At 42.5% G+C, this 23,306-nt stretch overlaps 2 protein-coding genes and 1 long non-coding RNA gene across 3 annotated transcripts; 2 read left to right on the forward strand and 1 right to left on the reverse strand.

The window, feature by feature from the left end:
- Window positions 1–8,004: 8,004 nt before the first annotated feature.
- Window positions 8,005–12,377, forward strand: LOC134098436 (uncharacterized). The gene is made up of 3 exons (XR_009941037.1): window positions 8,005–8,098; window positions 8,310–8,354; window positions 11,981–12,377. It is a non-coding gene; the product is annotated as an uncharacterized LOC134098436 (long non-coding RNA).
- Window positions 8,491–16,614, reverse strand: cebpz (CCAAT enhancer binding protein zeta). Its single transcript, XM_062551482.1, has 17 exons — window positions 16,418–16,614; window positions 14,597–16,116; window positions 14,151–14,379; window positions 13,706–13,883; window positions 13,528–13,616; window positions 13,175–13,228; window positions 12,805–12,907; window positions 12,168–12,236; window positions 12,004–12,070; window positions 11,613–11,719; window positions 11,445–11,505; window positions 11,121–11,317; window positions 10,929–10,967; window positions 10,260–10,355; window positions 9,933–9,997; window positions 9,742–9,823; window positions 8,491–8,984 (listed from the first exon to the last, which is right to left on the reverse strand). Exons 1-17 carry the CDS (start codon window positions 16,580–16,582, stop codon window positions 8,803–8,805), a joined length of 3,303 nt encoding a protein of 1,100 aa, XP_062407466.1. The 5' UTR covers window positions 16,583–16,614; the 3' UTR covers window positions 8,491–8,802.
- Window positions 16,615–16,953: 339 nt separating this feature from the next.
- Window positions 16,954–23,120, forward strand: ndufaf7 (NADH:ubiquinone oxidoreductase complex assembly factor 7). The gene is made up of 10 exons (XM_062551483.1): window positions 16,954–17,216; window positions 17,307–17,467; window positions 17,566–17,646; window positions 17,735–17,845; window positions 18,421–18,634; window positions 19,220–19,278; window positions 19,414–19,536; window positions 20,623–20,766; window positions 21,349–21,522; window positions 22,183–23,120. The coding sequence occupies exons 1-10, from the start codon at window positions 17,138–17,140 to the stop codon at window positions 22,399–22,401; spliced, it is 1,365 nt and encodes a 454-aa protein (XP_062407467.1). The 5' UTR covers window positions 16,954–17,137; the 3' UTR covers window positions 22,402–23,120.
- Window positions 23,121–23,306: the final 186 nt, after the last annotated feature.

A 23,306-nucleotide genomic window follows, 5' to 3' on the forward strand; every position in this document is an offset into this window, starting at 1 on the left:
CTAGGCACAAGACCCCCTCGCAAAGACTGCCTATTGTACACCTGCGCTGGCCCAAAAGAACAGCCACTTTGAAAAGATTCATTATAGGTCAGATCTGATTGTTTTCTTTCAAGACAAAGAGTGTAAAAGAATTTAGACTAAAGGGACTTTGCATTGAACCATAGCCTGTCAGTCATTGTGATTCTTTTAGTCTAGAGAATGTGGATTTTATTTGTCGATCAGTGTGGTCTTGAATGATGTGTTTGTACCCCTACATTTTTGTAGGCCTAGCCTAACATTTCACATTAGATTCATTTATTAATTATTAACGTTATCATGTAGTCACACTGTAGCAAAAAATGGGGAATTAAATGTAGAGGTCCACATTTAATTTCGATGCTAAACTCTGTTTTCCATTTCGATCGAAGAGGACCTGTGTTTCTAGCATGACGCATTTTATCTAACCAGTCCATAATTGAAATAAGCTTAAATGTTGATCAATAAACACTGTTGTAGGAGACAAACAGACATTTTAGACTGACTTCTATTTCGGAACACAAACAAGCAAATAGAAGACACATGTATCACCTTTACCATTAATGTAACAAGTTGAATTCAAGTGATTTTAATATCCATTAACATAAAAAAAAATCGGTAAACTTAAAGGTAAAAGTCACCGAAGTGCAATGGCAACTACTGCTTGATGGATTTAAACCCCATGCAAAAATATTATTGTAGAGGAACAGAGAGCGTGTGAGCCTAAGGCAAATGTAGGGCAATGTCTGCACACATGCGCACCAAACCATTTTATTGACTTGTCTGACTGTTTGTTTGATATTTGGTTTTAAATGAGCAAAGGTTTATCTAATGTGTTTGATCACCAAAGATGAAATGGATATCAGTGGGCCTTGCTGATAACGACAGGCTCGAAAAACAAGCAGATTTTGCTGAGGTGAAAATAATGGTGCCGTTTCACTGCTAATGTATTTGCACGTTACACATTCGCGTGCGCAAATACATACAGTAGGCGATGTGATGTGGGCTCCAGACAAATCCTAGGCTATGTTGATGTTTTAAACAACGTCTGCTTTAACCTTTGTTTATTTATTCTTGTCTAAATCATATATTGGCACTTTAGGCGATTTGTGCAAGCGCATAAGGCCGCAAGTAGACGACTAGTCACAGCCTACAGGACACTGTTTTTATATACATGTAGAGGAAGAACCCATATTTGTGCTCCCATTATGTTGTTTTTGTACAGCTGCAATCTGTGTTTTATATCCTAAACAATTGGGCTGTCTGAAGTCTGAAGTCAGAAGTTTGGAGGAATATTGCTAAAGATTAATAGCAAGCATCATAGTCCTATGTTGATTCTAACATATACCTTAACAGTGTAAGCCTCATAGTCAAAATTGATTTTATTATACATACTTGTCTCCTATAGAAGGGGGTTGTACTGTGCTTTTTGTGTAATGTTTAATGTTCCCGGCCTCTCCGTATTTCCTGGGGACATTTTCCATTACAGCAATAAAAGGTACTAACCAGCTTTAATTAGAGGACATGGCTGTCATAGTAACACAAGAAAAGGCCAAAAGGTTAAGCTGCAATTCATCAAAGGAAAAATTAATCGCAAGCCTTTCTAGTCGGAAACTGAAGTGAAACTGTTTGTTTCCCACCACCAATAGTGACAGCAAACATGCCAGCACAGGGCTGGGGTACAGCCGTCTCCATCCAACGCAGCTGTGACAACGCCTGTTTGGTCTCAGGTTTGCGGACAGTCCCACTGTGTTTACCTGGAGATGAATCTGAAAGACAGCGTGACTGGGAAGGCACACAAGCCGTATAGGTGAAAGGGATTGTGGGGTCTTGTGTTTTAGGTCTGGAGTGGGTGGAGGGCGGGTGGGGTGGGTTACTGCTTTCTGGACCACCTGTATCTGTGCCGTACCATATACAAGACTAGAAAGGGTTAAGGAACTGGACAAACACAGGCTGTGGCCATACATTCCAAAAGCATTCTGCAGAATGCAAATCAATGATCAGTTGACAGGGTGTAACATTCGCATGGTTCCCTGTGATGCTCAGGAAAGAATCTGGTGGCGCTTTTCTAACAAAACCATCCAGAGTTATCATAACAATGTTTTACTTTAATAGACATAATCCCTCTTTAGTCTATTTTATTATATTTACAAGAAAGGGACCACCATTTCATTGTGAACCCAATTTGAACCCATTTTCGTTTCTACGTCAGCTATGTTTTAATAATAAACTGCATTTGAGTCCTTCCCAGTCGGGCTCAGACAGGTGGGATGTCTAATTGCTTAGTGGGGCCGCTGGTGATTTGCCATGTTATCTGCATTCTGACTTTAATCAGCACACAGATTGAACACACAGCGGAACAAACAACAGCCAATTACATGAGCGCTCAGAACAGCATAGCAATTAAAACTTCAGGTGCCTGCTGGATTCTTGATACTGCTCGGCGGGGCTGTCAAAATATAAAATAATGCTTGAGGCGATGTGGAGGATCATTTTAAATTGTGCACTGCCACATTTTTCTCCCCTGTTCAATTCTTCGGCGTCCCCTGTGAAACAGCAGGGCCTAAAGCATTTCAATAGCCCTCACCAAGTGCTCCATTTCACTCCCAGCTTTACAACAAAGCTCCCTGCCAGCAAACAGCATAAGTGTCCAATCTGTGTTTGTCGGGCCTGAGAGTCCCCCTGACCGAGGGCCCCTTATAAATCCTTCCTTTTACAGGCCCTGACAGCGAACAGGCTAACATGCTGTGGGCAGCGTCGGCATGGACAACCCCTTCCGATTAACACCTCATCAGCCTCCTGCCGCTACAGGCAAACACCAGCCGCTCCCTCACAGGCCACAATAGAGCCCCTGGCTGGGAAACAGCGGTCTAGGGACAAAGAAAAAACTTCCTGCCCCCCCCCCCTCCCTTTTCAGGGGAGCTGTCCCTCCACCCCCCCTCCCGACGACCCCCTCCAGGGCCAGATGTTTGTGTGTATTTCAGGTGAGCAAATATTGTCACTTAGTTAAGAGTTCAGCGGCCCTCGCCTCCTTTCAGGCAGGCTGTATGTGTATTGGGGCAAGCCAGGAGGAAGTGAGAGTGCTCCAGCACTGTGAAATTCCAAGGAGCCTGAGAATGACATGGCCCCCCCCCCTACACACACACACACACACACAGCTGGGGTAATTACACATGTGGACTGGCCCTGCTCTCATGCAATGTCTTTTCAAATCTCAGTCTGACTGCATCGGTTATGTCCCCAAATAAGGTGCTTTCTAAATCAATCAATTTATACGATTTTTTGTGTTTTACCAACCAACGAGGCTCAAAATCCATATCACTCTGTGGCAATGTCAGTTTAATGTGAAACTGCAAGTTTTTCTGAGGCTTGTGTATTTTTCTGAGGTTTGTGTATTGTGGACATGTAAATGATGTTTGGCAAGCCAGTGGTAGGACCAAAACATGGCCACAGCATTATCAAATCCTTCTGAATATTGAGATGAAGGCATCAAAGTCATTGATCATATCTGAAATTGTGATTGTCGATATCATTTCCAGCAGAGTATCAGGTATGTATTAATCCCGCTGACTGATGAATTCAGGAATTAGGCTTCTGCTATTGGGTGATGATCATACTGATCGATTTGAAATTCAGGAAATTCTATGAAACAAGGATTCTTTCAGAAATACTGTATGGCAGCCGCACAGTTGTGTCGGCATAAATCTCTTGCCAGTTAACACAGAAAGCTACAAATACAGGCAGGCAGGCATGTCATGGGAAATCCCTATTACTGTTCCTTCATATTAGTCATGCCTCTTGAAATCCCTGGGTGGCCCTCCACCACTTTTAGGCCTCCCTTACGATGAACTTTTAGACAAGCGTAAGCGTTTCACGTGAGAGCTCTCCTAACTTACTGCCTTACAACATCACAGCAGAGTGTACTTTAGGAATCTCTAATTGACCCTGTTTGCCTGGCCCCTGTGTTTTTCCAGGGATAAAGTGAGATAATGTGAGAGGACACACTTGGCAGCATGCAAAGGTGCTCTGGGTGTGGTGAGATTATATAAGTTCACCTCAAACCTACATGCGCTCAGAAAGTGAAGGAAAACTTTCTTTTCGATAGTGACACCTTGTGGTGAGTACAGAATGGTCTCACATTCTTTGACCGGGTTAGACAACAAAACAAAACAAATAAAATATATTTCCTTAATGCGTTCAATTCCTCTATTGACTAAATTACACGTATGCCGCATTGATGCAAATATATAAATAACCAGGAACACTGTGCTTTGGTAAAACAGGTGGTTTACCCTGATAGGTTTCTTATGACCTGCCAGTGGTGTAGTCTAAGTGATACGCAGGACTACGCAGCAGTATACCCACTCAAAAGGCATCACCATGTCAGTATACCGACTTGAAATAGGCAAGGATAGGTATTAACATTTGGGGTTGATCACAGTATACCCACTACAACTAACTAGTCTACACCAGAGTGCCAGGCAGTTAACTGCACTAGCAACTAGCCAGCTTTAAAATGCTAATTTCACACATAAAGAACTTTGTGAGTTCTACACAGAACCCTTTTTTTTTTTTTTTTTCAAAAGTGATTAATTCTTGCAAATTATGCTTGCTAATAATGTTTGCTTTCACATTATTATTGCTATTCTCCTTAAAGTAGCCTTACCATGCGATATTTATTGTTATTATATGATTGATTTAATTACTTTATTGCTTATTTGCTATTCTCCGTTATATTCATAGTTTATTTTCATTGGGTTATTGCTTGAATTGATATTATCATTATATTATTGATTGATAATATTGATATTGATCATTGATCATTGATCATTGATCATTGATATTGATCATTGATCATTGATCATTGATATTGATATTATTATTATTGTTTATATTGCTATTCTCCCTACTGTAGTCTGACCAACAATTGTTCACTGTTAAATTAATTAGGCTATTGTTTTATTTGTATGTCGCTTTGGACAAAGGCGCCTGCCAAATAACCATAACCATAACCATGTGAAAGTGGAGTCAGCCAATTAATTATGATTTTTTTTCTAGTAGTAGCATATTCTTTTTTAAGCTTCACTGTCAAACTCCATTCCATAAGGTGGCACTATTTTACCAGAGACAAACTTCACCTATACCAGAAGTTTGGCAGGATTTCAACCCAAGAACAGTGGAATACTCTGCTTAAATAATTGTTAAATAATGCTTAGATATGCTTATAGAATTAATTTCTCAGTCATTCAATCTTCACCCCCTTATTCTATCAATCTATCTTCTCCTGATGGGGAAGAGATACAGTGTGTACCACCTCAGGTGCTCTTCTCCGGGGAAGTGGTTAAAGGTGAACTATGTACGTTTTTTTTAGCTTAATTTGCCTTAACTGATCAGCTTCAGAGTCAGAACGCTTATTATATTTATTTCGGGTTGAAAGATGGCTGTCTCGGTTCGCCCTATAGCACCTGTGTGTGAGTGAAAGAACCACGCTTGCTAGTTTGTGCCACCGGGCCAGTGGCACTGACAAACAGAAAGTCTCGTAGCCTCGCAATCATGCTCATGAAAAGGCAAACTGACCGATTGAGGAGTTTTGTATGAAATATACACGCTAAAGCTGTAGGGGAAGCTCTGCAGAGAAACCTTCAGGCGTAAAATGAGGAAAACAGCAAATAAATCGCCAAACCTGCATATAGTTCCTCTTTAAGACCGGGTCATGTGCACCACTAGGCTATCCCTGTCTGGCTTCATGTTAGTAACCATCTTGGCAACACTAAACCACATGCCGGTGCTCCAGAGGCAAGACACATGCATCTATTCAGGACTTGAAATCTGAAATCACCTAGGAGAACAGGGCATAGAGCAAAAAAAATAGTCAAAAGTCTTCTCTCACAACAACCTACAGTGAGAAACAGAGAGTGAAGAGAGAAAATGGCCAGTAAAAAACACCTATGACACAGACATAGAATATTTATGCCAGAAAGGGCACAACTGAGCATGCATTTTTTTCATTCACTCCAAACTTACCATGATTGTTTGATTGAATGATTCTTAGGTACATTTGAGTGTGCATTCTTTCTGATGAAAAAATTGCATCAAAAATATAGTGTGGCTTACACTTGTAGATTGTCATCTCTTAAACCTTCAGCTTAATCTTCTCTCTGCCCTAACCCCTTTTCCAAAACTCCAGAGCCAGAGCATACAACTTTTGATATATGAAATTGATATGGTTGTTGAACCAATCTCAGACCAGAGCAGCCCTGATGTCATCTGAGACACATCTCTGCACTGGTCCTTGTCTTTGTCCTTGTCCTCTTCCACGTCTGACAGCTCTCTCTGCTTGTCCTCCTATACTTCTTACTCTCATTGGGTGCCTCTCATTTGGTCTTTTATACACCCTCCCTTCCTTCCTCGATCCTCGTCCTCACTGATCTAGATAAAGAATGATGGGGTGACAACAATGGGATAGTCTATCCAGTGCTAGTTATAGATCAGTGGGAACACCCCTCGAAGATCAAGCATCGAGGATCGAGGAGAGATGTTGAGAGGCACCCATAGTTCTCAAAATGGCTTACCTGAGGCCTATTTGTAGTGCTAAGGTTCAGACCGATTGGTGTTATGTTTTCTGTGCACGTGTTTTCAGGTGTATAAGTAAGTGCTTGCAATTGCCAGATGAGTTTAGCATTTTGAACAAAGTGTTTTCCCAATGATACCAGGGAATTTTGTTTTAGCACAAAGTGTTTAATGTAAGAAAAAGTCTGTAGTGTTTTGCAAAAAGGGTTTTGCAGAAAGAAAATGTGTGTAGTATTTCGCAAAAAGTGTTTTGCAGAAAGAAAATGTGTGTAGTGTTTCACAAAAAGTGTTTTGCAGAATGGCAAACAATGTACAAAGCAGAGAATGTGTTTAAGCTATGGTTACACTGTGTGTAAAGTATAATACAAGAACTTTAAATATTGAGGCTTTGGTGTAAGCATTTGATTTTAGTGTGCAAGCAATAGGCAAAAACTGTTAAAAAAAAACATGCAATGGAACTGTTAACTGTTAGTGCATAGTCCTATTGACCTTTGTCCAGGAAGTCTTACAAAGGCAAACAACAATGGCAACAGCAACAAAAACTGACTGAGGAATATAGCCTAATTAGCCTACTTATGGATGCATGTTTCCTTTTCAAATATAATAGTTTCCCAGCACAACATCACTGCACACTAAAGCACTTAGCACAATAATTTGAGTGTTGGATCTTTCAAGCATTTGGTTAGGCCTACTTACTGGTTGGATATCTCACATGTGGGACATGCTTCCCCACATATCCCACAGAAGCACTTCATCACCTGCTGTCCATGTCTGATTCTCCCAAAAGAGCATTTTCATTGATTTGGTAAATACATTTCGACAGGAATATGTTTTCCTATATATTTTCACCAGCACAAGTTTGGATTCAACAAGTAAGTAAATGTATTTATGTAAATAAATGCAAATGCTTACTTGTCTCTGTGGTCACTGTCACTGACACGCATTTTGATTGAAAACTCCTTCCCACAGGGTGGCACTGTCCTACTAGTCAGCGTGACCTACACATGTAGTTTGACCTGCAGAAGAAAGATTTTCAACACAAGGACGAGAAGGTAATGTGTGACTGAAATGCAACGAATGCATGTCAGTTGTGATTGTTTTTGAATATTGATCGTGTGGATGAATATGCAGGAAAAGCTGTGTGTGTCAGATCAGGTGCTTGTAGCGGTAGGCTAGGTGATCAGAGCTGCGGGTGCTACTGCTAATGATAAAATATGGTAATGAATCCGGCTCGGCTCGTTAGCCTGCCGTAGTTAGCAGCAGTTCAATGGATAGGCTACTTCATGTACGTGAACTGCTTCAGGTGACCCGCAAACATACGTGTTATACATGTTATATGCAGGTCGTCATTTAAATCAGAGTTGATGATGTAGAATCACTTACATTTCCTTACAGATGGCACCCAAAACAAGAGAACCATTTGCTAGGAAGATGTTCAAGGGAGTTCTAGCCCTTGAACTTGTTGCTGTATTTGGAGTGTATGCTTTATATCATGCGATGAACTCTAGTCGAGGTAAGGATCTTTTTCGAAATCGTTTTTAACGTCAAGATGAGTTGACTCACGGGTACTTTGCCAAAGTACCACTCAGGAATCAGTAAAGTCACAAAAATCTTGCTTTTGGATTGAAATACTTTGATAATATTAATACAACTTGTCTGAATTCAGCATGCATACGTATGATGCATGATCTTGATAACACTACAGTTGTGAATTTCTTTGACAGATTTCAGGAGTACAATGAACAGAAGATTTCCATCCATTTTGGACGGTAAGAAACTTCTCAAATTTCATAATATATTCTTCCTTTTGTATTAACACATTCTAAACATTCCCACTTCATAGTTCAGAGAAGTAATTTCACAAACCTCTGTACAGTCTACAAATGCAAAGCCCAGCACACTATCTCCAAATAGAAATATTAAAAGTTTATTTTTACAATCATAGAAAACATCAAAAACAATATTGGGAAAACCAATATTAACATTTTAGTTAAATACAGGCTGTATTGAACATGATTTGCTCTATACATCTCTTCACTCCTTCCTTATCCAGTATATTACAAGTCCAACGAGTGGGCAGGGATCCATGGCATTCGAGAAACGGATCAAGAGGCCTGGTCCGCTAAGAAGGAATAGGCACAACAGATGGTTGGTTGTAGAGCAAGAAAAGTCCTCTGGAGTTTACAATGTTTTAGATGGGCACAACATGATCCTCACTTATTTCTTCCCACCCATCTTTTTTCCACCCATCTTCTTTTTTCCACCCATCTTTTTGCCCATCCAGGGTTTGCTGAATGCTTTCTTCTTCTTGAACATGGCATTCTTTTTGCGAAGAGTTTTGGTGTCTCGGTCGTGAAGCCAGTCGTCTCGCTTGGCCTCCCATTTCATCTGTTTGACACCTAGAGGACACAGAATGGAGAACGTTTGCTGAATGAAGTAGTGAAGTTCTACTACCGACCGACCTGGACCGACGACTCTTAAAGGCACCACTGGAGTACCATGACACAACCCTCTTGTTGATTTGCTTCAGGGAAAATCATCAGCATACAGTGGCAGTTGGAGGGGGATGAACAACAAACTGCTATGGACCATGGCAGATATGTGTGGCTAGAATCTAGCCAGATTAATAAACAAATTCACTCATCTCTGATTTGTGTTTGAATATGTATTTCAGGTATCATGAATACACTTAAGTAAGTGTAGGGTTAATTTCTCACTTTTAACATTTTTCACATCATTAAATTCAAGGAGTAGACAAAAGAGAACTGCAGCACTGCTGGTGTCTCTTATGTCCCCGGCACTCTTTGAAGGGTTAAGTGTTCATTAACAAGGAGAAAATGCATGAAAATTCCCACGACAATATTTATAATTATACAGCTAGAATTTATAAATTACTTCCAGGGTATTTGATCTAACCCAAGAATATCCCAAGCTGAAAGACTAGTCTCTAAAATCCCAGGTTTTCTAGGACGTGTGGAAACTCTGTCAGTAGTTCAATTAGGTCATAACATTCAGCATGTATGGCAGACACAGTTAACGGTTACTTACTTGCTTTGTCATTACATTCAGCATGTATGGCAGACACAGTTAACGGTTACTTACTTGCTTTGTCATTACATTCAGCATGTATGGCAGACACAGTTAACGGTTACTTACTTGCTTTGTCCTTATTGGACATGGCATTGATACCGGTAGTATCAAATCCAGAGTCCACATTTTCATCCAGAAGATCCCCAAACTGAAAAAAAGAATGTGAGTTGAACAACAGAGTGTGCGAAAGGTCGAAAGGTCAAAACAGCCATCATCATCATAAATAGCGTTACCTAGTTGAGAGACTTAAAACTCACCTCTTCAGCAGTAGCAAATGTCACCGAACCCTTCTTGCCCTTCTTCTTTTTGCCTGGTTTGGAACCTGCAGTAATTAAATGGTACAAGAGGCACATCATCAATACAGACATTACATACATTTTAAGAGACACAGCTGCAAAGACTTAACATTAACCCTCCCCACACTTTCATAAGAACAAATAATATACAAATAATTGACAGTGTACCTATATGATGTGTTTACCATTAAGAGATAACTGAACCTTTATGTTCATAAGCTGAGCTGCTGAATTAATCCCCTTAGTAAGACAATACACTGGTTCTGGCATTCTGTTACAAGGACCTACCCGAAGTCTCCGAGAAATCCAAGTCCTCTGACGATTTCCTCTTGCCTTTTTTGGTTGGTTTGATGACCTCTAGAGGTTCATCCTCGTCATCGTCGTCTAGGTTTTGGGTGAAAAAAAAGATATGTTAGCCTCACTGAGCTTTAAGCAGGGTTCACATTGCACTCGCAAATAGCAGTGCTGTGCTCTAAGAAACACATTTTCAATGGCCTGCGCACACAAGAACAGTGCAAGCAGAATTTTACCTCTAGCTGAACTTAGTCCCCTACAGCAGTGTTTTTCAAACACTGTGCCGTGGCACACTAGTGTGCCGTGACACATTGTTAGGTGTGCCGTGGGAAATTATCATAAGTTTATCATATTATTATAAGTGGTCTAAAAAAGAGTGAATAGACATCATTTTCTTTGTGTTCATTTGATTCCTATTCAAGACACTTTGACAAGAATGACTTGATATCGTTAATGCGGGCTACAGATTTTTATTTAATTTCATTTTCCATAAAATTTCATTTTATTGAAAATTTTCGGCTGGTGGTGTGCCTCGGGATTTTTTCAATGACAAAAGTGTGCCTTGGCTCGAAAAAGGTTGAAAAACACTGCCCTACAGAACAACAGCAGATACAGCTCAACCAGGTACAGATTAACAGTTTAACTCAAGCAATAACAACCTACCCTCCAATCCATCGAAGTCACCCTCCTCCAGTTCTGGCACTGAAAAATAAAAGTTCAACATTACAAAAACAAATCCGCGTTTTGCCAAATAACAATGATCTTGCAAATAAGCCATGAAGAACCCCATTGTATATCTAGTCAATGTCACTATAAAGCCATGTGGGGTAGTGAGGAACCACACTATCTATCTACCTTCTCCATCATCGTCATCGTCATCCCCCTCTCCTACGTCCATGAATGCTCCTCCTTCTTCCTCTAATTCTTCACCAAAGTCTTCCTCGTCCATGCTACCCAGAGACACCTCCTCATCGTCCAGGTCATCCTCATCGGCGGAGTCTACGTCCGATTCCTCCTCACCCTTCTTTTTCTTGGACTTTTTCTTTACGCTCCTGCAAAAAGGGATGTAGTGTAGATGTCATGTTGGAACACCTATTCATCAACTGTTCATGTAATCATAGATACATGTGTGTAACGCAAGTCACACTAAACAAATCTGCTAAACAGAAATGAACCTACCCAGCAAAGTCAAGGTCATTGTCCTTAAAATCTGCAAAGAAATCGTCCCCTTCATACGCATCTGAAAAGGAGAATGATAAAGTCAGCTCATCGGAACATATTGAGCATTCATCGTTTTCTGTCATAAAATAAATAAATAAAATCAATCAAATCAAGTCCAGCGCTTACCAAGCGCCCTCTCGAACTCGTCGTCGTCCACGTCCTCCACACTGTCGGTGTCTCCGATGACCCGCGGCCTCTTTAGCTGTTTCTCCTGTTCACGTTTCTTGAAGAACCTGGAATGAGAAGAACAGACAGGTGGACATTCAACATCACAATAACATCAAGACAATACTCCGTTAACCAACAACAATATAGTCTGGGTATGGATGAACAGGTCAACGATGAAAATACATGACAAATGTGAGGTCACGCTATCATAATTGCCAATGCACGCCACGGCTGTTCTAGAGCCACACTGCAGTCTGTTTTGCCAAGCAGTTAGGCCAAATTCCGCATAGAATTTCCGCAAATAATGTTTGTTTTTCCCCCCAAAGGATCAAGCTAAGGCAGTCCTTACCGATGAAAGAAGATCACATCCACAGGAATTTGAGTCTCATCTTTGGCAAGGAACTCCTCACCATTCACTGAAGATCACAAAAAGAGAATGCTTAGCTCTGAACCCAAAAGCTGGTGACGTGACAACTCTACTGTTATGCCAACACCTAACATGGGAGAACTCACCTGGCAGAGAGCGAACATTGTTCATGGATTGCCTGTGCTTAGGTTTCATCACTACGGCATCTGTGTTTTCTGTTGAACACAAAAAGACAAGTTGATGCAAGCCATTTTCAGAGCCAATGTTTGCATTTAAGCATGAATGTGTACTTAAACATTTATTCATGTTACATTTATTCATTTGGCAGGTACTTTTATCCAAAGTGACTTACAGCAAGAGAATCACAGTGCAGAGGAGACCATAGCAAGGAAATACTACTGTATCTGTAAATACTATTTTAAACTTAACTTAACCTTTAAACTTAAATATTAAAAGCTGAAGTTCAAATCTGCTATGAAAGACCCAAGTCAAGCGCTGACACTTATGGACTAGTAATAGAGGTGGGCACAGCTCAACACCTACTGACACTTATGGACAAGTCATAGAGGTGGGCACAGCTCAACACCTACTGACACTTATGGACAAGTCATAGAGGTGGGCACAGCTCAACACCTACTGACACTTATGGACAAGTCATAGAGGTGGGCACAGCTCAACACCTACTGACACTTATGGACAAGTCATAGAGGTGGGCACAGCTCAACACCTACTGACACTTATGGACAAGTAATAGAGGTGGACTGGACAATGCTCAACACTTACGTTTGCCCTTCAGCTGCTTGGGGTTCCTGAACACAAAGCGATCCAAAAACCGCATGAGGGTGAAGTCCTGTAGTGGATCACCTGTATACTGAATGAACTGCCCCTGGAAAAACAAATCAAGAGCAAAAGCTTAAAAATAGCCCAGTACATTTCACAGGGGTCTGGGACCCTCTTTAGAACCTAAAAGGTCATATCTTAATGTGCTGTATATTGGGAATATATTAATATGTTTCCCCCAGTATGGGTAAATATACAGTATCAATCTCTATATCAAACATACAGGTCACAGATGATCCAGTATGGCTTGATAATTTTCTCACATGTTGGTTGTACCTTAATATTGCAGTTGTAGAATATAACAGTTATTTACCTGCAGAATGGTTTTTGCAAACAGGGCCACTGAGGGGTGGAAGTGCGAAGATAGCTGAGAACAGAAAACAGGTAATAAAGCAACAGAACACTACAACAAAAGGCACTTAGACTATTACATTTAAAGCAATCAATGTTCTTCAGGAAGATTTCCCTCTGACTGAGCTCACCAAGGGCCTAACCAGCGACAAATAACTGTGTAAAAATGGTACTTACTCTTAACACTAGCTAAATCACACACACTTTCATTTAAATTTAAAGTAACTACGGAATGAACCCAACTTGACCAAAAGGTAAATTGAATCAACAGTAGCTTGGCCCATTAAACATTCAAAGATGAGCACATTTCTTCACCTTCTGAAGCTCCCAGAGTGTAGTTCGGTCAGCACCACAGTAAAGCGGGTTTCTGTGCACGGGGTCATACATTTCCCTGTTCTTTCCGCCTGAACAGCAACACAGTAAATTCATTTTTACAACAACATTGACAAATAAAAATGACTCTTCAGCACAGAAAAAATAAACAAATTCGCACCTTCCAAGTTCTTATGGTGTACCCATGATGCAGTTGGCTTTTCTGGCACAGGTGTAATCTCCTCATCCTCCTTCACGCCATCCTCCTTGACCGCATCCACTTTATCAGCATCAACAAACTTTTCCTCTTCGTCATCATCATCTTCCACCAGGTCCTCAAACCTCTCCTCCTCGTCATCCTGTCCAAAGACAAAAGTGTAAAGATGATCAAACCAGCACTGAAAAGTATCTCTCACACACACACACACACACACACACACACACACACACACACACACACACACACACACACACACACACACACACACACACACACACACACACACACACACACACACACACATCTGTCTATGTCCAATGTCCATTTAAAACTGATTTAACACACAATATTAAGAGCCACATCATCAACACTCTTACAAACAAACAAACAGAAAAAAGGGACTTACCCCTTCTTGCAGGAGTAATTTGAGGCCAGGTTTGGCCTTCATGACCTCTGACACCAGGTAGAGGGCTCCACATGCGAACGTGGGGTTCTGGCTACAGCTGACCTGCAGCAGGCGCTTTACAAAGGCCTTCACCCGACGCAGGACAATGTCAGCCTTCAGGGATTTGTAGAGAAGGTTAAGAAACATGCTCTGCCTAGAGCTTCTGGACAAATCCGGGTCCAGCAGTTTCCTGGGTAAAAACAAATACATACAGGTTAGCATTCTGAAGCTAGATAGATAGATAGATAGATACTTTATTGATCCCCAAGGGGAAATTCAAGAGCTGTACAGCTGCACAGATTATCCAAAGCATGTCTTATTGTTTTATCCTCTTGCTGCTACTGCTAACATGAGAGTAAGAAATAAGAACTGAATAAGAAATCCCTGCCAGATGTGGAGGTTCATACCTGTACAACGCAACAAAGTACCGGTCAGAGACAGCCTGCTGAGAGTCCATGACCTGGAAGAGCAGCATGAGGGCCTGGACAGCCGTGTTGAACTTCACCAGGTGCACCACCTTGAAGAGCGTGTCCAACTGTTCTTTGATCTTCTCGTCTCCGGCCTTGGCGTAGGGGTAGGCCCTGTTCACCCCGGTCAGCAGGGCACTGAGCATTTTGGACTCCACGTCCTTCTTTCTGATGCAGGCGCGGAAGAAGGAGAAGTAGATGCTGATGAGCTTGCTGGCCAGCTCGCTCTCCTCGTGACTGAGGATGACCTGGTTGAGGAAGCATGCGCCGTAGTACTGGGCCTTGGCGCTGATGTTGGGCCTGAACATGAGTCGCTCCACCTCCAGGCACACGATCCCCTTCATGTTGGGGTGCTTGTGGAGCAGGGTCTCCAGCAGGTACGAGGTCTTGGAGGCCACTTTGAACTCGGGGTCCCCCAGCTTGTTGACCACCTGGATGAGCAGGGCCCGCTCCTGTTCCGGCCGGTTGCACAGGAGCTCGTGGGCCGTGGTCAGCGCGCGGGTCTTGGTGGCCAGCACGGTGTCGTGAGCCACGCCGTCCAGGGCCACCACGAACTCAGCCACCAGGTTCCTCAGCTGATGCTCGAAGTACCAGAGGAGGAGTCGGCGGTCGCGGACGTCCCTGTTGCCGCTGGCCCTCTCCTCCAGCTGGTCGAAGGGACGCTGAGAGAACGACCGGAGCTTGCGGTTCTCCGGGAGCAGGTCTGAGATCAGGAGCTCCCGCAGCGTGTCCAGAGCCATCAGGCCCTGCCGGCGACTGCCCTTCTTCTTCACAAACGACACCAAGCTCTCTATATGCTCAAGGCTGTGAACAGGAGTGTCCTGGATGAGAACCGTCATGGCCGCCATCCTGTCGACGAGTGTTCCCGTGGAGACCACGGCTTTCATCCAGGCAGAGTTGGCCCCCTTCTGCATGCTCTTTTTGGTCTTGTAGATCCCAATTTCACCCTCATACAGATTCATAGCCAGGGCTTTGTACTGGGCAACCACAGAGTCATCCTGTGGCACAGTTTCTCTCTCCGATGTGTACTCCTGGTCATACCACTTCCCACCTGGTTTGACGAGTAACAGAGTCCTGGGGGTATATTCAAATACATTAACATTCTGTTTAACCTTCTTACTAGACCCACTGGTGCTAGGGCCATCCTTGAACTTGTTTGTCTGTTTCTTGATTTCATCTGGCTTTTTAGCTCCTGCCTTTGACTCTTGACCGGCAGCTTTCACATTTTTAACTTCTGTCTTAGCATCACTCTCCTTTTCTTTGTCACCAGCCTCTGGTGGTTCATCCTCGTTTGGTACATCCTCATCCGGGATGATCTGCAGATCTGCATATTTTTGTAAGCCAAGCTTGTTGATCAATTTCTCCAGCTCTCCTTCCTCCAGATCATCAATTGCACCTTTCTTGCCACCGCCTACTAACTCTTTCGAGTCATCGATGCCAGAGAGCATGATGAAGTCCGCCTGGTTAAAAAAAACAACAAACACATTTATTCAGTGTTTACCTGTACATGTTTGATACTCTATTGATTCAGCCTAAACGTGACGTAGAATGCTAACTAGGCTAGCATTTAATATTGAAGTTAGCCCAATCGGCTATTAAAGTGTTTTTTTCCTGTGACAGTTTTACTAGAGATACATGGGCTGGTAGTGTACAAATGACACTATTAACATGATATTGATATCTAAATGGAAAATATTCATACTGTATCAGACAGACACAATTACCTAGCATATCAAGCTAAGGGATAACACGTTTTCTTACTTTGGTGCCCCCCAAGCGTAAAACTTCATCCAACGTGAACTCCTCATCCTCTTTTTCTCCATCCTTATCAGCTTGTTCCTCAGCTTCATTGTTGTCATCTTCACATTCCTCTTTCTCTACAAATTTAACTGTTTTAGGTTTCCGACTCTTGCCTTTAGGAGCCATGCTGGAAACAGCATGCGATGTTCTACTGCTTGCTAACAGCAGGAGTAGTCATTCAAGGTCCTTGAAGATAAATGTGCGATTGAGTTTTCTAAAACATGATTTGTCTCAAAAAAGAAACGACAAGACTGTTAAATCTAATTTGATGATATTAGTACATAATTTTACCTTATTCTATTTTGTAAGATGAATCAAGAACTGTGTACTTTATTATTCTCCAATTAGATTTTTTTTTACGTCGAACAGGAACGGCCTATCTATGATTGGTCAGAAAAGGAAGGGTCAAGGTTCGCAAAGGCATCCACGTCCAATCCTACAAAGACTTTAAAGGAAGCCCAAGAAGTTTAGTCCAATCAGAGATCAGAATTACTTCACGTCTGTCAAGGGCGATGTTGACATGTGCAAGTGTAGTAGAAGACTTAGATCTTAAATTGTGGGATGGAGGGCTTTTTTCATTTGCTAATTCTATAATTAATGTAATCAAATATATGTAACAACTGTGTTAGTTGTGAGATCATTTTTGTATAATCAGCTATTGAAACTAGGGCGAACGAGATCATGAGGGTATGCAGGAGAGTATGTGGTTTACATAGCGCTGGGATTCTGTTGTTGCCCTCAGTTGCGCCGAGATTGTGTGGTAAGAATAATTCAGAAATCATGATGTTTGATATAGATATGTCTAGATATGAAGATACATTCACGTTTATTGATAACACTGTTTTCGTAGGTCGATGGATCTCTCAGTTGAACAGGATTTGTTCCTATTCAACGTCTCAGGAACAGGCACCCAGGCATTCCATGCTACGGCATCTCACATCCAAAATCAAGTCTACTGGGCCCATTTCAGTTGCAGAATACATGCGAGAAGTTCTAACCAACCCCGTTACGGTAGAGCTGTTTTCTTTACCTGTAGCTCCGCAGTTAACTGGACCTATGGCAAACCTACTTGTCTACCCACTTTGCACTTTATGCTCATTTTCTTCTAGGGGTATTACGTGAAGAATGACATGTTGGGTGCCGATGGAGACTTCATCACCTCTCCTGAAATCAGTCAGCTCTTTGGAGAGGTAGAGCCTCCCTTAAATGAATGATTGTTCAAACCACAACTGATGTTACTGGGGTTGATCAGCTCATGTAAGTGTCTGTCTTCCTCAGTTGTTCGGTATTTGGTGTATCAGTGAGTGGATGGCAGCTGGGAAACCCAAAGACCTCCAGTTGGTGGAGTTTGGACCCGGTAGAGGCTCCTTGGCCAGTGACATTCTCAGAGTGAGTTTTTCTGTGTGGAGCATCTGTTGTGATTTTCTTCGGACAAGTAAGACTGAGGTTAGGAGTCAGTTTACGTGTATGTCATAAGATGACTTTTCAACCCTGTCAGTGGTGTATCCAATGAAAGCTCATGCCCACTGTGCTGTTGAATGATTTTATATTCTGAGATCAACTGTTGCAGTGCTCAGTGGAGCAGAACCTTTCACACTTCATGACTTAATAACTTCTTTCTGTTCACATCGATGCAATAGTTGAAGCAAGAACTGTAGAACACAAAATAGTCCTAAAAACAAAGTTACAAAACCCAATAACATATTCAAGGTCAACTAATGCAGAGTAACATAATACCAATTTGGCAGTAGCTCATTCATCCTATCATAATGTGGATAAAGTATTATCATGATGCATGAATAGCTTTAGTGGTTTACTATTGCAATTGATTATGTGTCCAGAGGATGTCACTGTTTCACTTGTTATCCTGTGAATTCAAATGTGATGTCCTTTAAGGCTGTGTGTAACAAAATTGGAAAAGAAAAGCCCTCACTGATATCCTCATGAACATCTGTGTCCTGTAGGTGTTCAGTCAGCTGAAAACAGTGTTGACTGGAGCGTCAATATCTGTCCACCTGGTGGAGGTCAGCCCTAAACTGAGCCAGGTGCAGGCCCAGTGCCTGACAGGTGACCAGAGCCAGGTGTCCGCCAGTGAGAACGAGCCAGCGTACCGCACCGGCACCACCAGCACCGGCCTGCCAATCTCCTGGTACCGCAGGATCGACGATGTCCCCCAAGGTGATGCAGCACCATGGGCAGTGATAGCGTAGTGGCAAGGAGATGGTGGCTAGCATGCAGTAGCCTGAAAAATGGCAGGTTCAATACCTGGCTCCCCCCACTATGCCCTTGAGCAAGGCAGTTAACCCTGAGTTGCTCCAGTGGCAATGGCCCTTATAATGCATATAAAGTTAGGGACATCTGGCTTTGAGGTGAAGTTAAATGTTTCAGTACAGAAAGTACTGAAACATTGAACTGTTGGACATGCTGACATGCTTGCATGTGACCTTGTCACGTTAAAGTTCACCTGTAAAGGTTATAGTGGATTTTAGGTTCATCCTGAAATGTCAAACGAGAGCCGAAAATCCTGGACTTTTTGTGAGTAGTGTATAATTAACATACTGTATGTATGTCGGTTTGGATAAAAGTGTCTGCTAAATGACATGGACTGATTGACCTAACTCCTTTTGTCTCGTTTATAAGTAAGAAGGATCTGCATGGAATGAAAGACAGCTCTAAATAGAATCAATTTGTCAGTATTTTTTCAGTAATGAGCTTCCAATGGGTGTTGAGTTACTGAATTAGTGCTGTTTTATCTTTAACTAGGTTTCAGCATATTCCTTGCCCATGAGTTTTTTGATGCCCTGCCTGTTCATAAATTCCAGGTAAGCTCCGGGTCCCAAGGCATGATGATGATGATGTCAAGCTGCTATGTACATGCCCTTTTTTTCTCTCTGTTACCTGTACACATCAGTGCAATATTATGACATTTCGGACATGCGCTGTGTAATGACCAACAGAAAACCGAGAAGGGCTGGAGAGAGGTGATGGTGGACATTGACCCGGCTGCCCCCGATGGTGTGGACAAGTTACGCTTCGTCCTGCTGCCTTCCCCATCCCTTGCCTCTGCTGTACTCACGCAGGTAAATAGCTCTGAACACAGCTGTGTTTGGGAAGAACGTCAGGACAATGTGCACTGTTAATTAAGGTGCAAAAATAAATACAATTGAATAGATATGGAGAAGAGAGACATTCAGTATGTCTTCTAAAGTTATGGAATAGGGTGACTGTTTATTGCTCTCAAGTCAATAGTTTATTGTAGATTGTCTGTCAAACGAGTGTGGATTGCTTTTATCCACACACCACTAATCAAAAGGGGAAGTATTCTCACATCCCACCAATGTGACCACTTTAGATTTCATTATTTAGTTTACAGTTTCATCATCTTGGGGGCATTTTGCGTTATTACCAAAGAGGTACTTCCACGGAACTTGGCAAACGCGCCAATGTGCTGTGATCCTTCCGTCGTCCCGGGGCACACAGCTGCACTTAGAAGCCGTTTACAACCCGAGGCCTCTTCAGAGCGCCTTTTCCCTCTCTCTCAATCAGACTCCTCGCCACAGCTGGCTTTTATTAGCCGTGTTTATACGACATATACATTACAAACCTGTTTTATCTGGCCTCGCTGGAGAAGCCAGGGCACTTTGAGCGGGCTGCCAAAGTCTTACATCATGAGTGGGGTGCAGTGGGGTGAAGGGAAGGCCCTACTTTTTAAGGTCTTTTATTCCCCCAGCGGCACTGGAGCCAACCCCTTGAGTCTCACGTTACCCACATCACTCATATCCAGACCTTTTTTTTCCCTGTCTCTTTTAAATGGAAGTTGTGTGTAATTGTGTCTAATGATGTGGATTTCCAAAGCGAATGGATAGAGATGGTTTATATGAAAGTGATGGATGGTTGAATGAACAGATGGGGTTAGATTGATGGCTATAGATGTAATATAGGCCTCGTTGAACTCTTGAGGATGTGATGTTTTTGTTTTCAGATCCCTTTTTGAGAGCCCTTCCCTCCCCAAGCTCTCGTCCCTGTTGTCGTCTGAACTACTTTAGGACTGAAGTGGCCTTTGATTGGGAGAGGGCACAGTCTGATGGTTGCTTTCTTGTGCTTGATGAGTTTGAGTTGGCACTTGTTCATCTCCTCTATCCATCTCTCATCTGCCTCCTCCTTAGGTTGATGAAAAGAGGCAGCATGTTGAGGTCTGTCCTGAAGGAGCAATTGTGGTCCAGCAGTTGGCCAATCGGATCGTGGAGCAAGGAGGCGCAGCATTGATCGCTGACTATGGCCATGATGGAACAAAGACGGATACGTTTAGAGTAAGAGCCGCCATAGTTTAGCTTTGTTAGCAGGCACATTTTGCTGATAGTTAATGGTATCTTGTGGAAGTCAATTGTAAACAAGTTTCTGATATTAATATTTTATTAATGCATTGAGTCTATTTGAATGTTCTTATACATTTATAAGCAACCATGTCTCAATACAATGTATGTTTTATGTATAAATACAGTCAAAGATGATTTTATATTCCTCTTTTCCTCTTCCAACTTTAGCATGGTATCATACATGTTCTCCCCACTGTATATATATATATATATATATATATATATATATATATATATATATTAATGTCTAGAACTTAAAAGTCAAACAATAGCCAAGATGTGCTCCAGCACAATGCACACCAACATGCTCTCGTCTGCCGTTCATGGCCATTTTGTCACATAGGCCTTAGCAGCAGAATCAAACTCTGTTTGTACAGGCTGCTACATCTACAGCTTCGAATAAACAAACTGCATTGAACATAATTGAGGCACACTGCATTGAACATAATTGAGGCACACTGCTGGTCATTATCGTGATCTGAAAGGCTGTATGTGTAATGTGATTGTCATATGAAGGGGTTTCGAGGACACAAGCTCCACGATGTCCTAGCTGACCCTGGAGCAGCGGACCTCACGGCGGACGTGGACTTCAGTTACCTGAGACGGATGGCGGGAGGCCTGGTGACCTGCATGGGGCCAGTGTCTCAAAGAGTCTTCCTGAAGAACATGGGAATTGACACGCGTCTGCAGGTGAGACTCTCATGTGAATACACCCTGCAGGGGTACCTGGAATAGTGTGACTGGTCACACCTGCAGGCCTACAGATCACCCAGGTACCGGAGGGATGAGAAGAGGGAACACCTTTTTTTACTCTTTGGATATAAAATATCAAATGGACCTGACTATTGAATTGCTGCTTTGTGTTTGTATTGTATGTGTGCTTGATTGTATATTTGTGTTGACTATCAGCTGTGCATCAAATTGCCCCTCAGGGGACATTAAAGATAATCTAATCTAATCTAATCTAATCTAATATGAAGCAAGGTAGTACAAGTACAATTGGTTCTTTTAAAAAATAGACTATCACCGCACACTGGTCTAATATTAGGAACTGTTTATCAAGAGCAAACAATGTGTTTCACCATTGGCTTCCTCAGGTTCACTCTTTTTGGATGAATAAACAATTTGTAGGTCCAATTCTTTTGCAACCTCTCAGAAAGTGCCAGTAGTGACAGAAGAATTAGCCACCGGTATTTAGCCTCTTCAGTTAAGAGAACTAAGGGACGATTGTGCCTTTCATTACTCCAGCAAATCTTCATCTCCTCTCCTGTTTAAATGCATCCATCCGTGTTAATGATTGAACTCTGGAGGTGCTGCTGGACTGGACCTGAATGCTTTGACTCTCTCCAGGTTCTGCTGAGGAGCTGTGCGGACCAGTCCGTCCGGGCCCAGCTCATCCAGGGCTACGACATGTTGGTGAACCCCCAGAAGATGGGGGAGAGGTTCCAGTTCTTTGCCCTGCTGCAACCCGGCCGTCTGGTTACCCCAGCGATGGGGGAGGGGATGGAGAAGAGGAGAGGCACTGCGCCTCTTCCTGTGGCCGGCTTCAGCGAGCTTGGCCTCGAATGAAGAGAACATTATTAAGGACTGGCCTGCAATGGCTTACCTTTGTGTGGACAGTGAAAATTGAAGTAGCACGTGTATGCTACATTGAAGTGCTTATTAAGGAATATTAAGGAAAGAAAATGGATTTTGGTCACCATTACCATTTTGGACGATTTCCACAGACACCTCAAACAGGAGTATATAGACGGTGTTGCCAGAGACACCAAAAAGGTCATCAGAAATCTTGACAAATATTATTGCTTGTAGGGATACAAAAAAAAAGTATGAAATGTCCAGTCAGAATGGAGCTTTAGTGGCAGAAACACGCCTTCGGCAGGGCAACAGCCGTGGGAACAGCATAGCACAAAGTGAGAACTGATGAAGGAAGAGAAGTCTGTGGAGTGACACAGTAATTTGTCACATCAGGACACTAAAGTGTGTCTTTCTTTCCCTGCCTGTTGCTCTCTCTTTCACCTCCCCCCCCTCCCCCTCCCCCTTTCGACAAGCAGCAGAAACCATTAATATGCCACGTGGTGTCTCCACATCTGGAAGTGATTTTGTGCGAGCAGGGCAGTAGACCACTTACTGTACTCACTGATGTTTTCTTACACGGGAAGTAGGCGCTTTCCCTACTGCTCCAGTAGCAATTAAAAGATATGATTACTGCCGGCCGATACCGATCGCCAAGGTAATCAGCCGGAGTGGACGGCCGAGGGTTCCGATTTTTTGGGGTAAAAAAACAACAACAAAAAACACCACGAGTAAACATGCCACTGGACGACTCTGCAGGTGTGCTGTTTGACTGGTTGTGTAGGTAACCCCCCTCTAGCGCCCATCCAGACAATAAACCAAAGCAAACATTTCTGAAATATAAATATTTTGTCTGACTTTTGTGTTCTTGAAATACAGTTGTAAAACATTTAAGGCTA

The sequence above is a fragment of the Sardina pilchardus genome, chromosome 12 (assembly GCF_963854185.1).
Source record: "Sardina pilchardus chromosome 12, fSarPil1.1, whole genome shotgun sequence".
In the NCBI taxonomy this organism is placed as follows: domain Eukaryota; kingdom Metazoa; phylum Chordata; class Actinopteri; order Clupeiformes; family Clupeidae; genus Sardina; species Sardina pilchardus.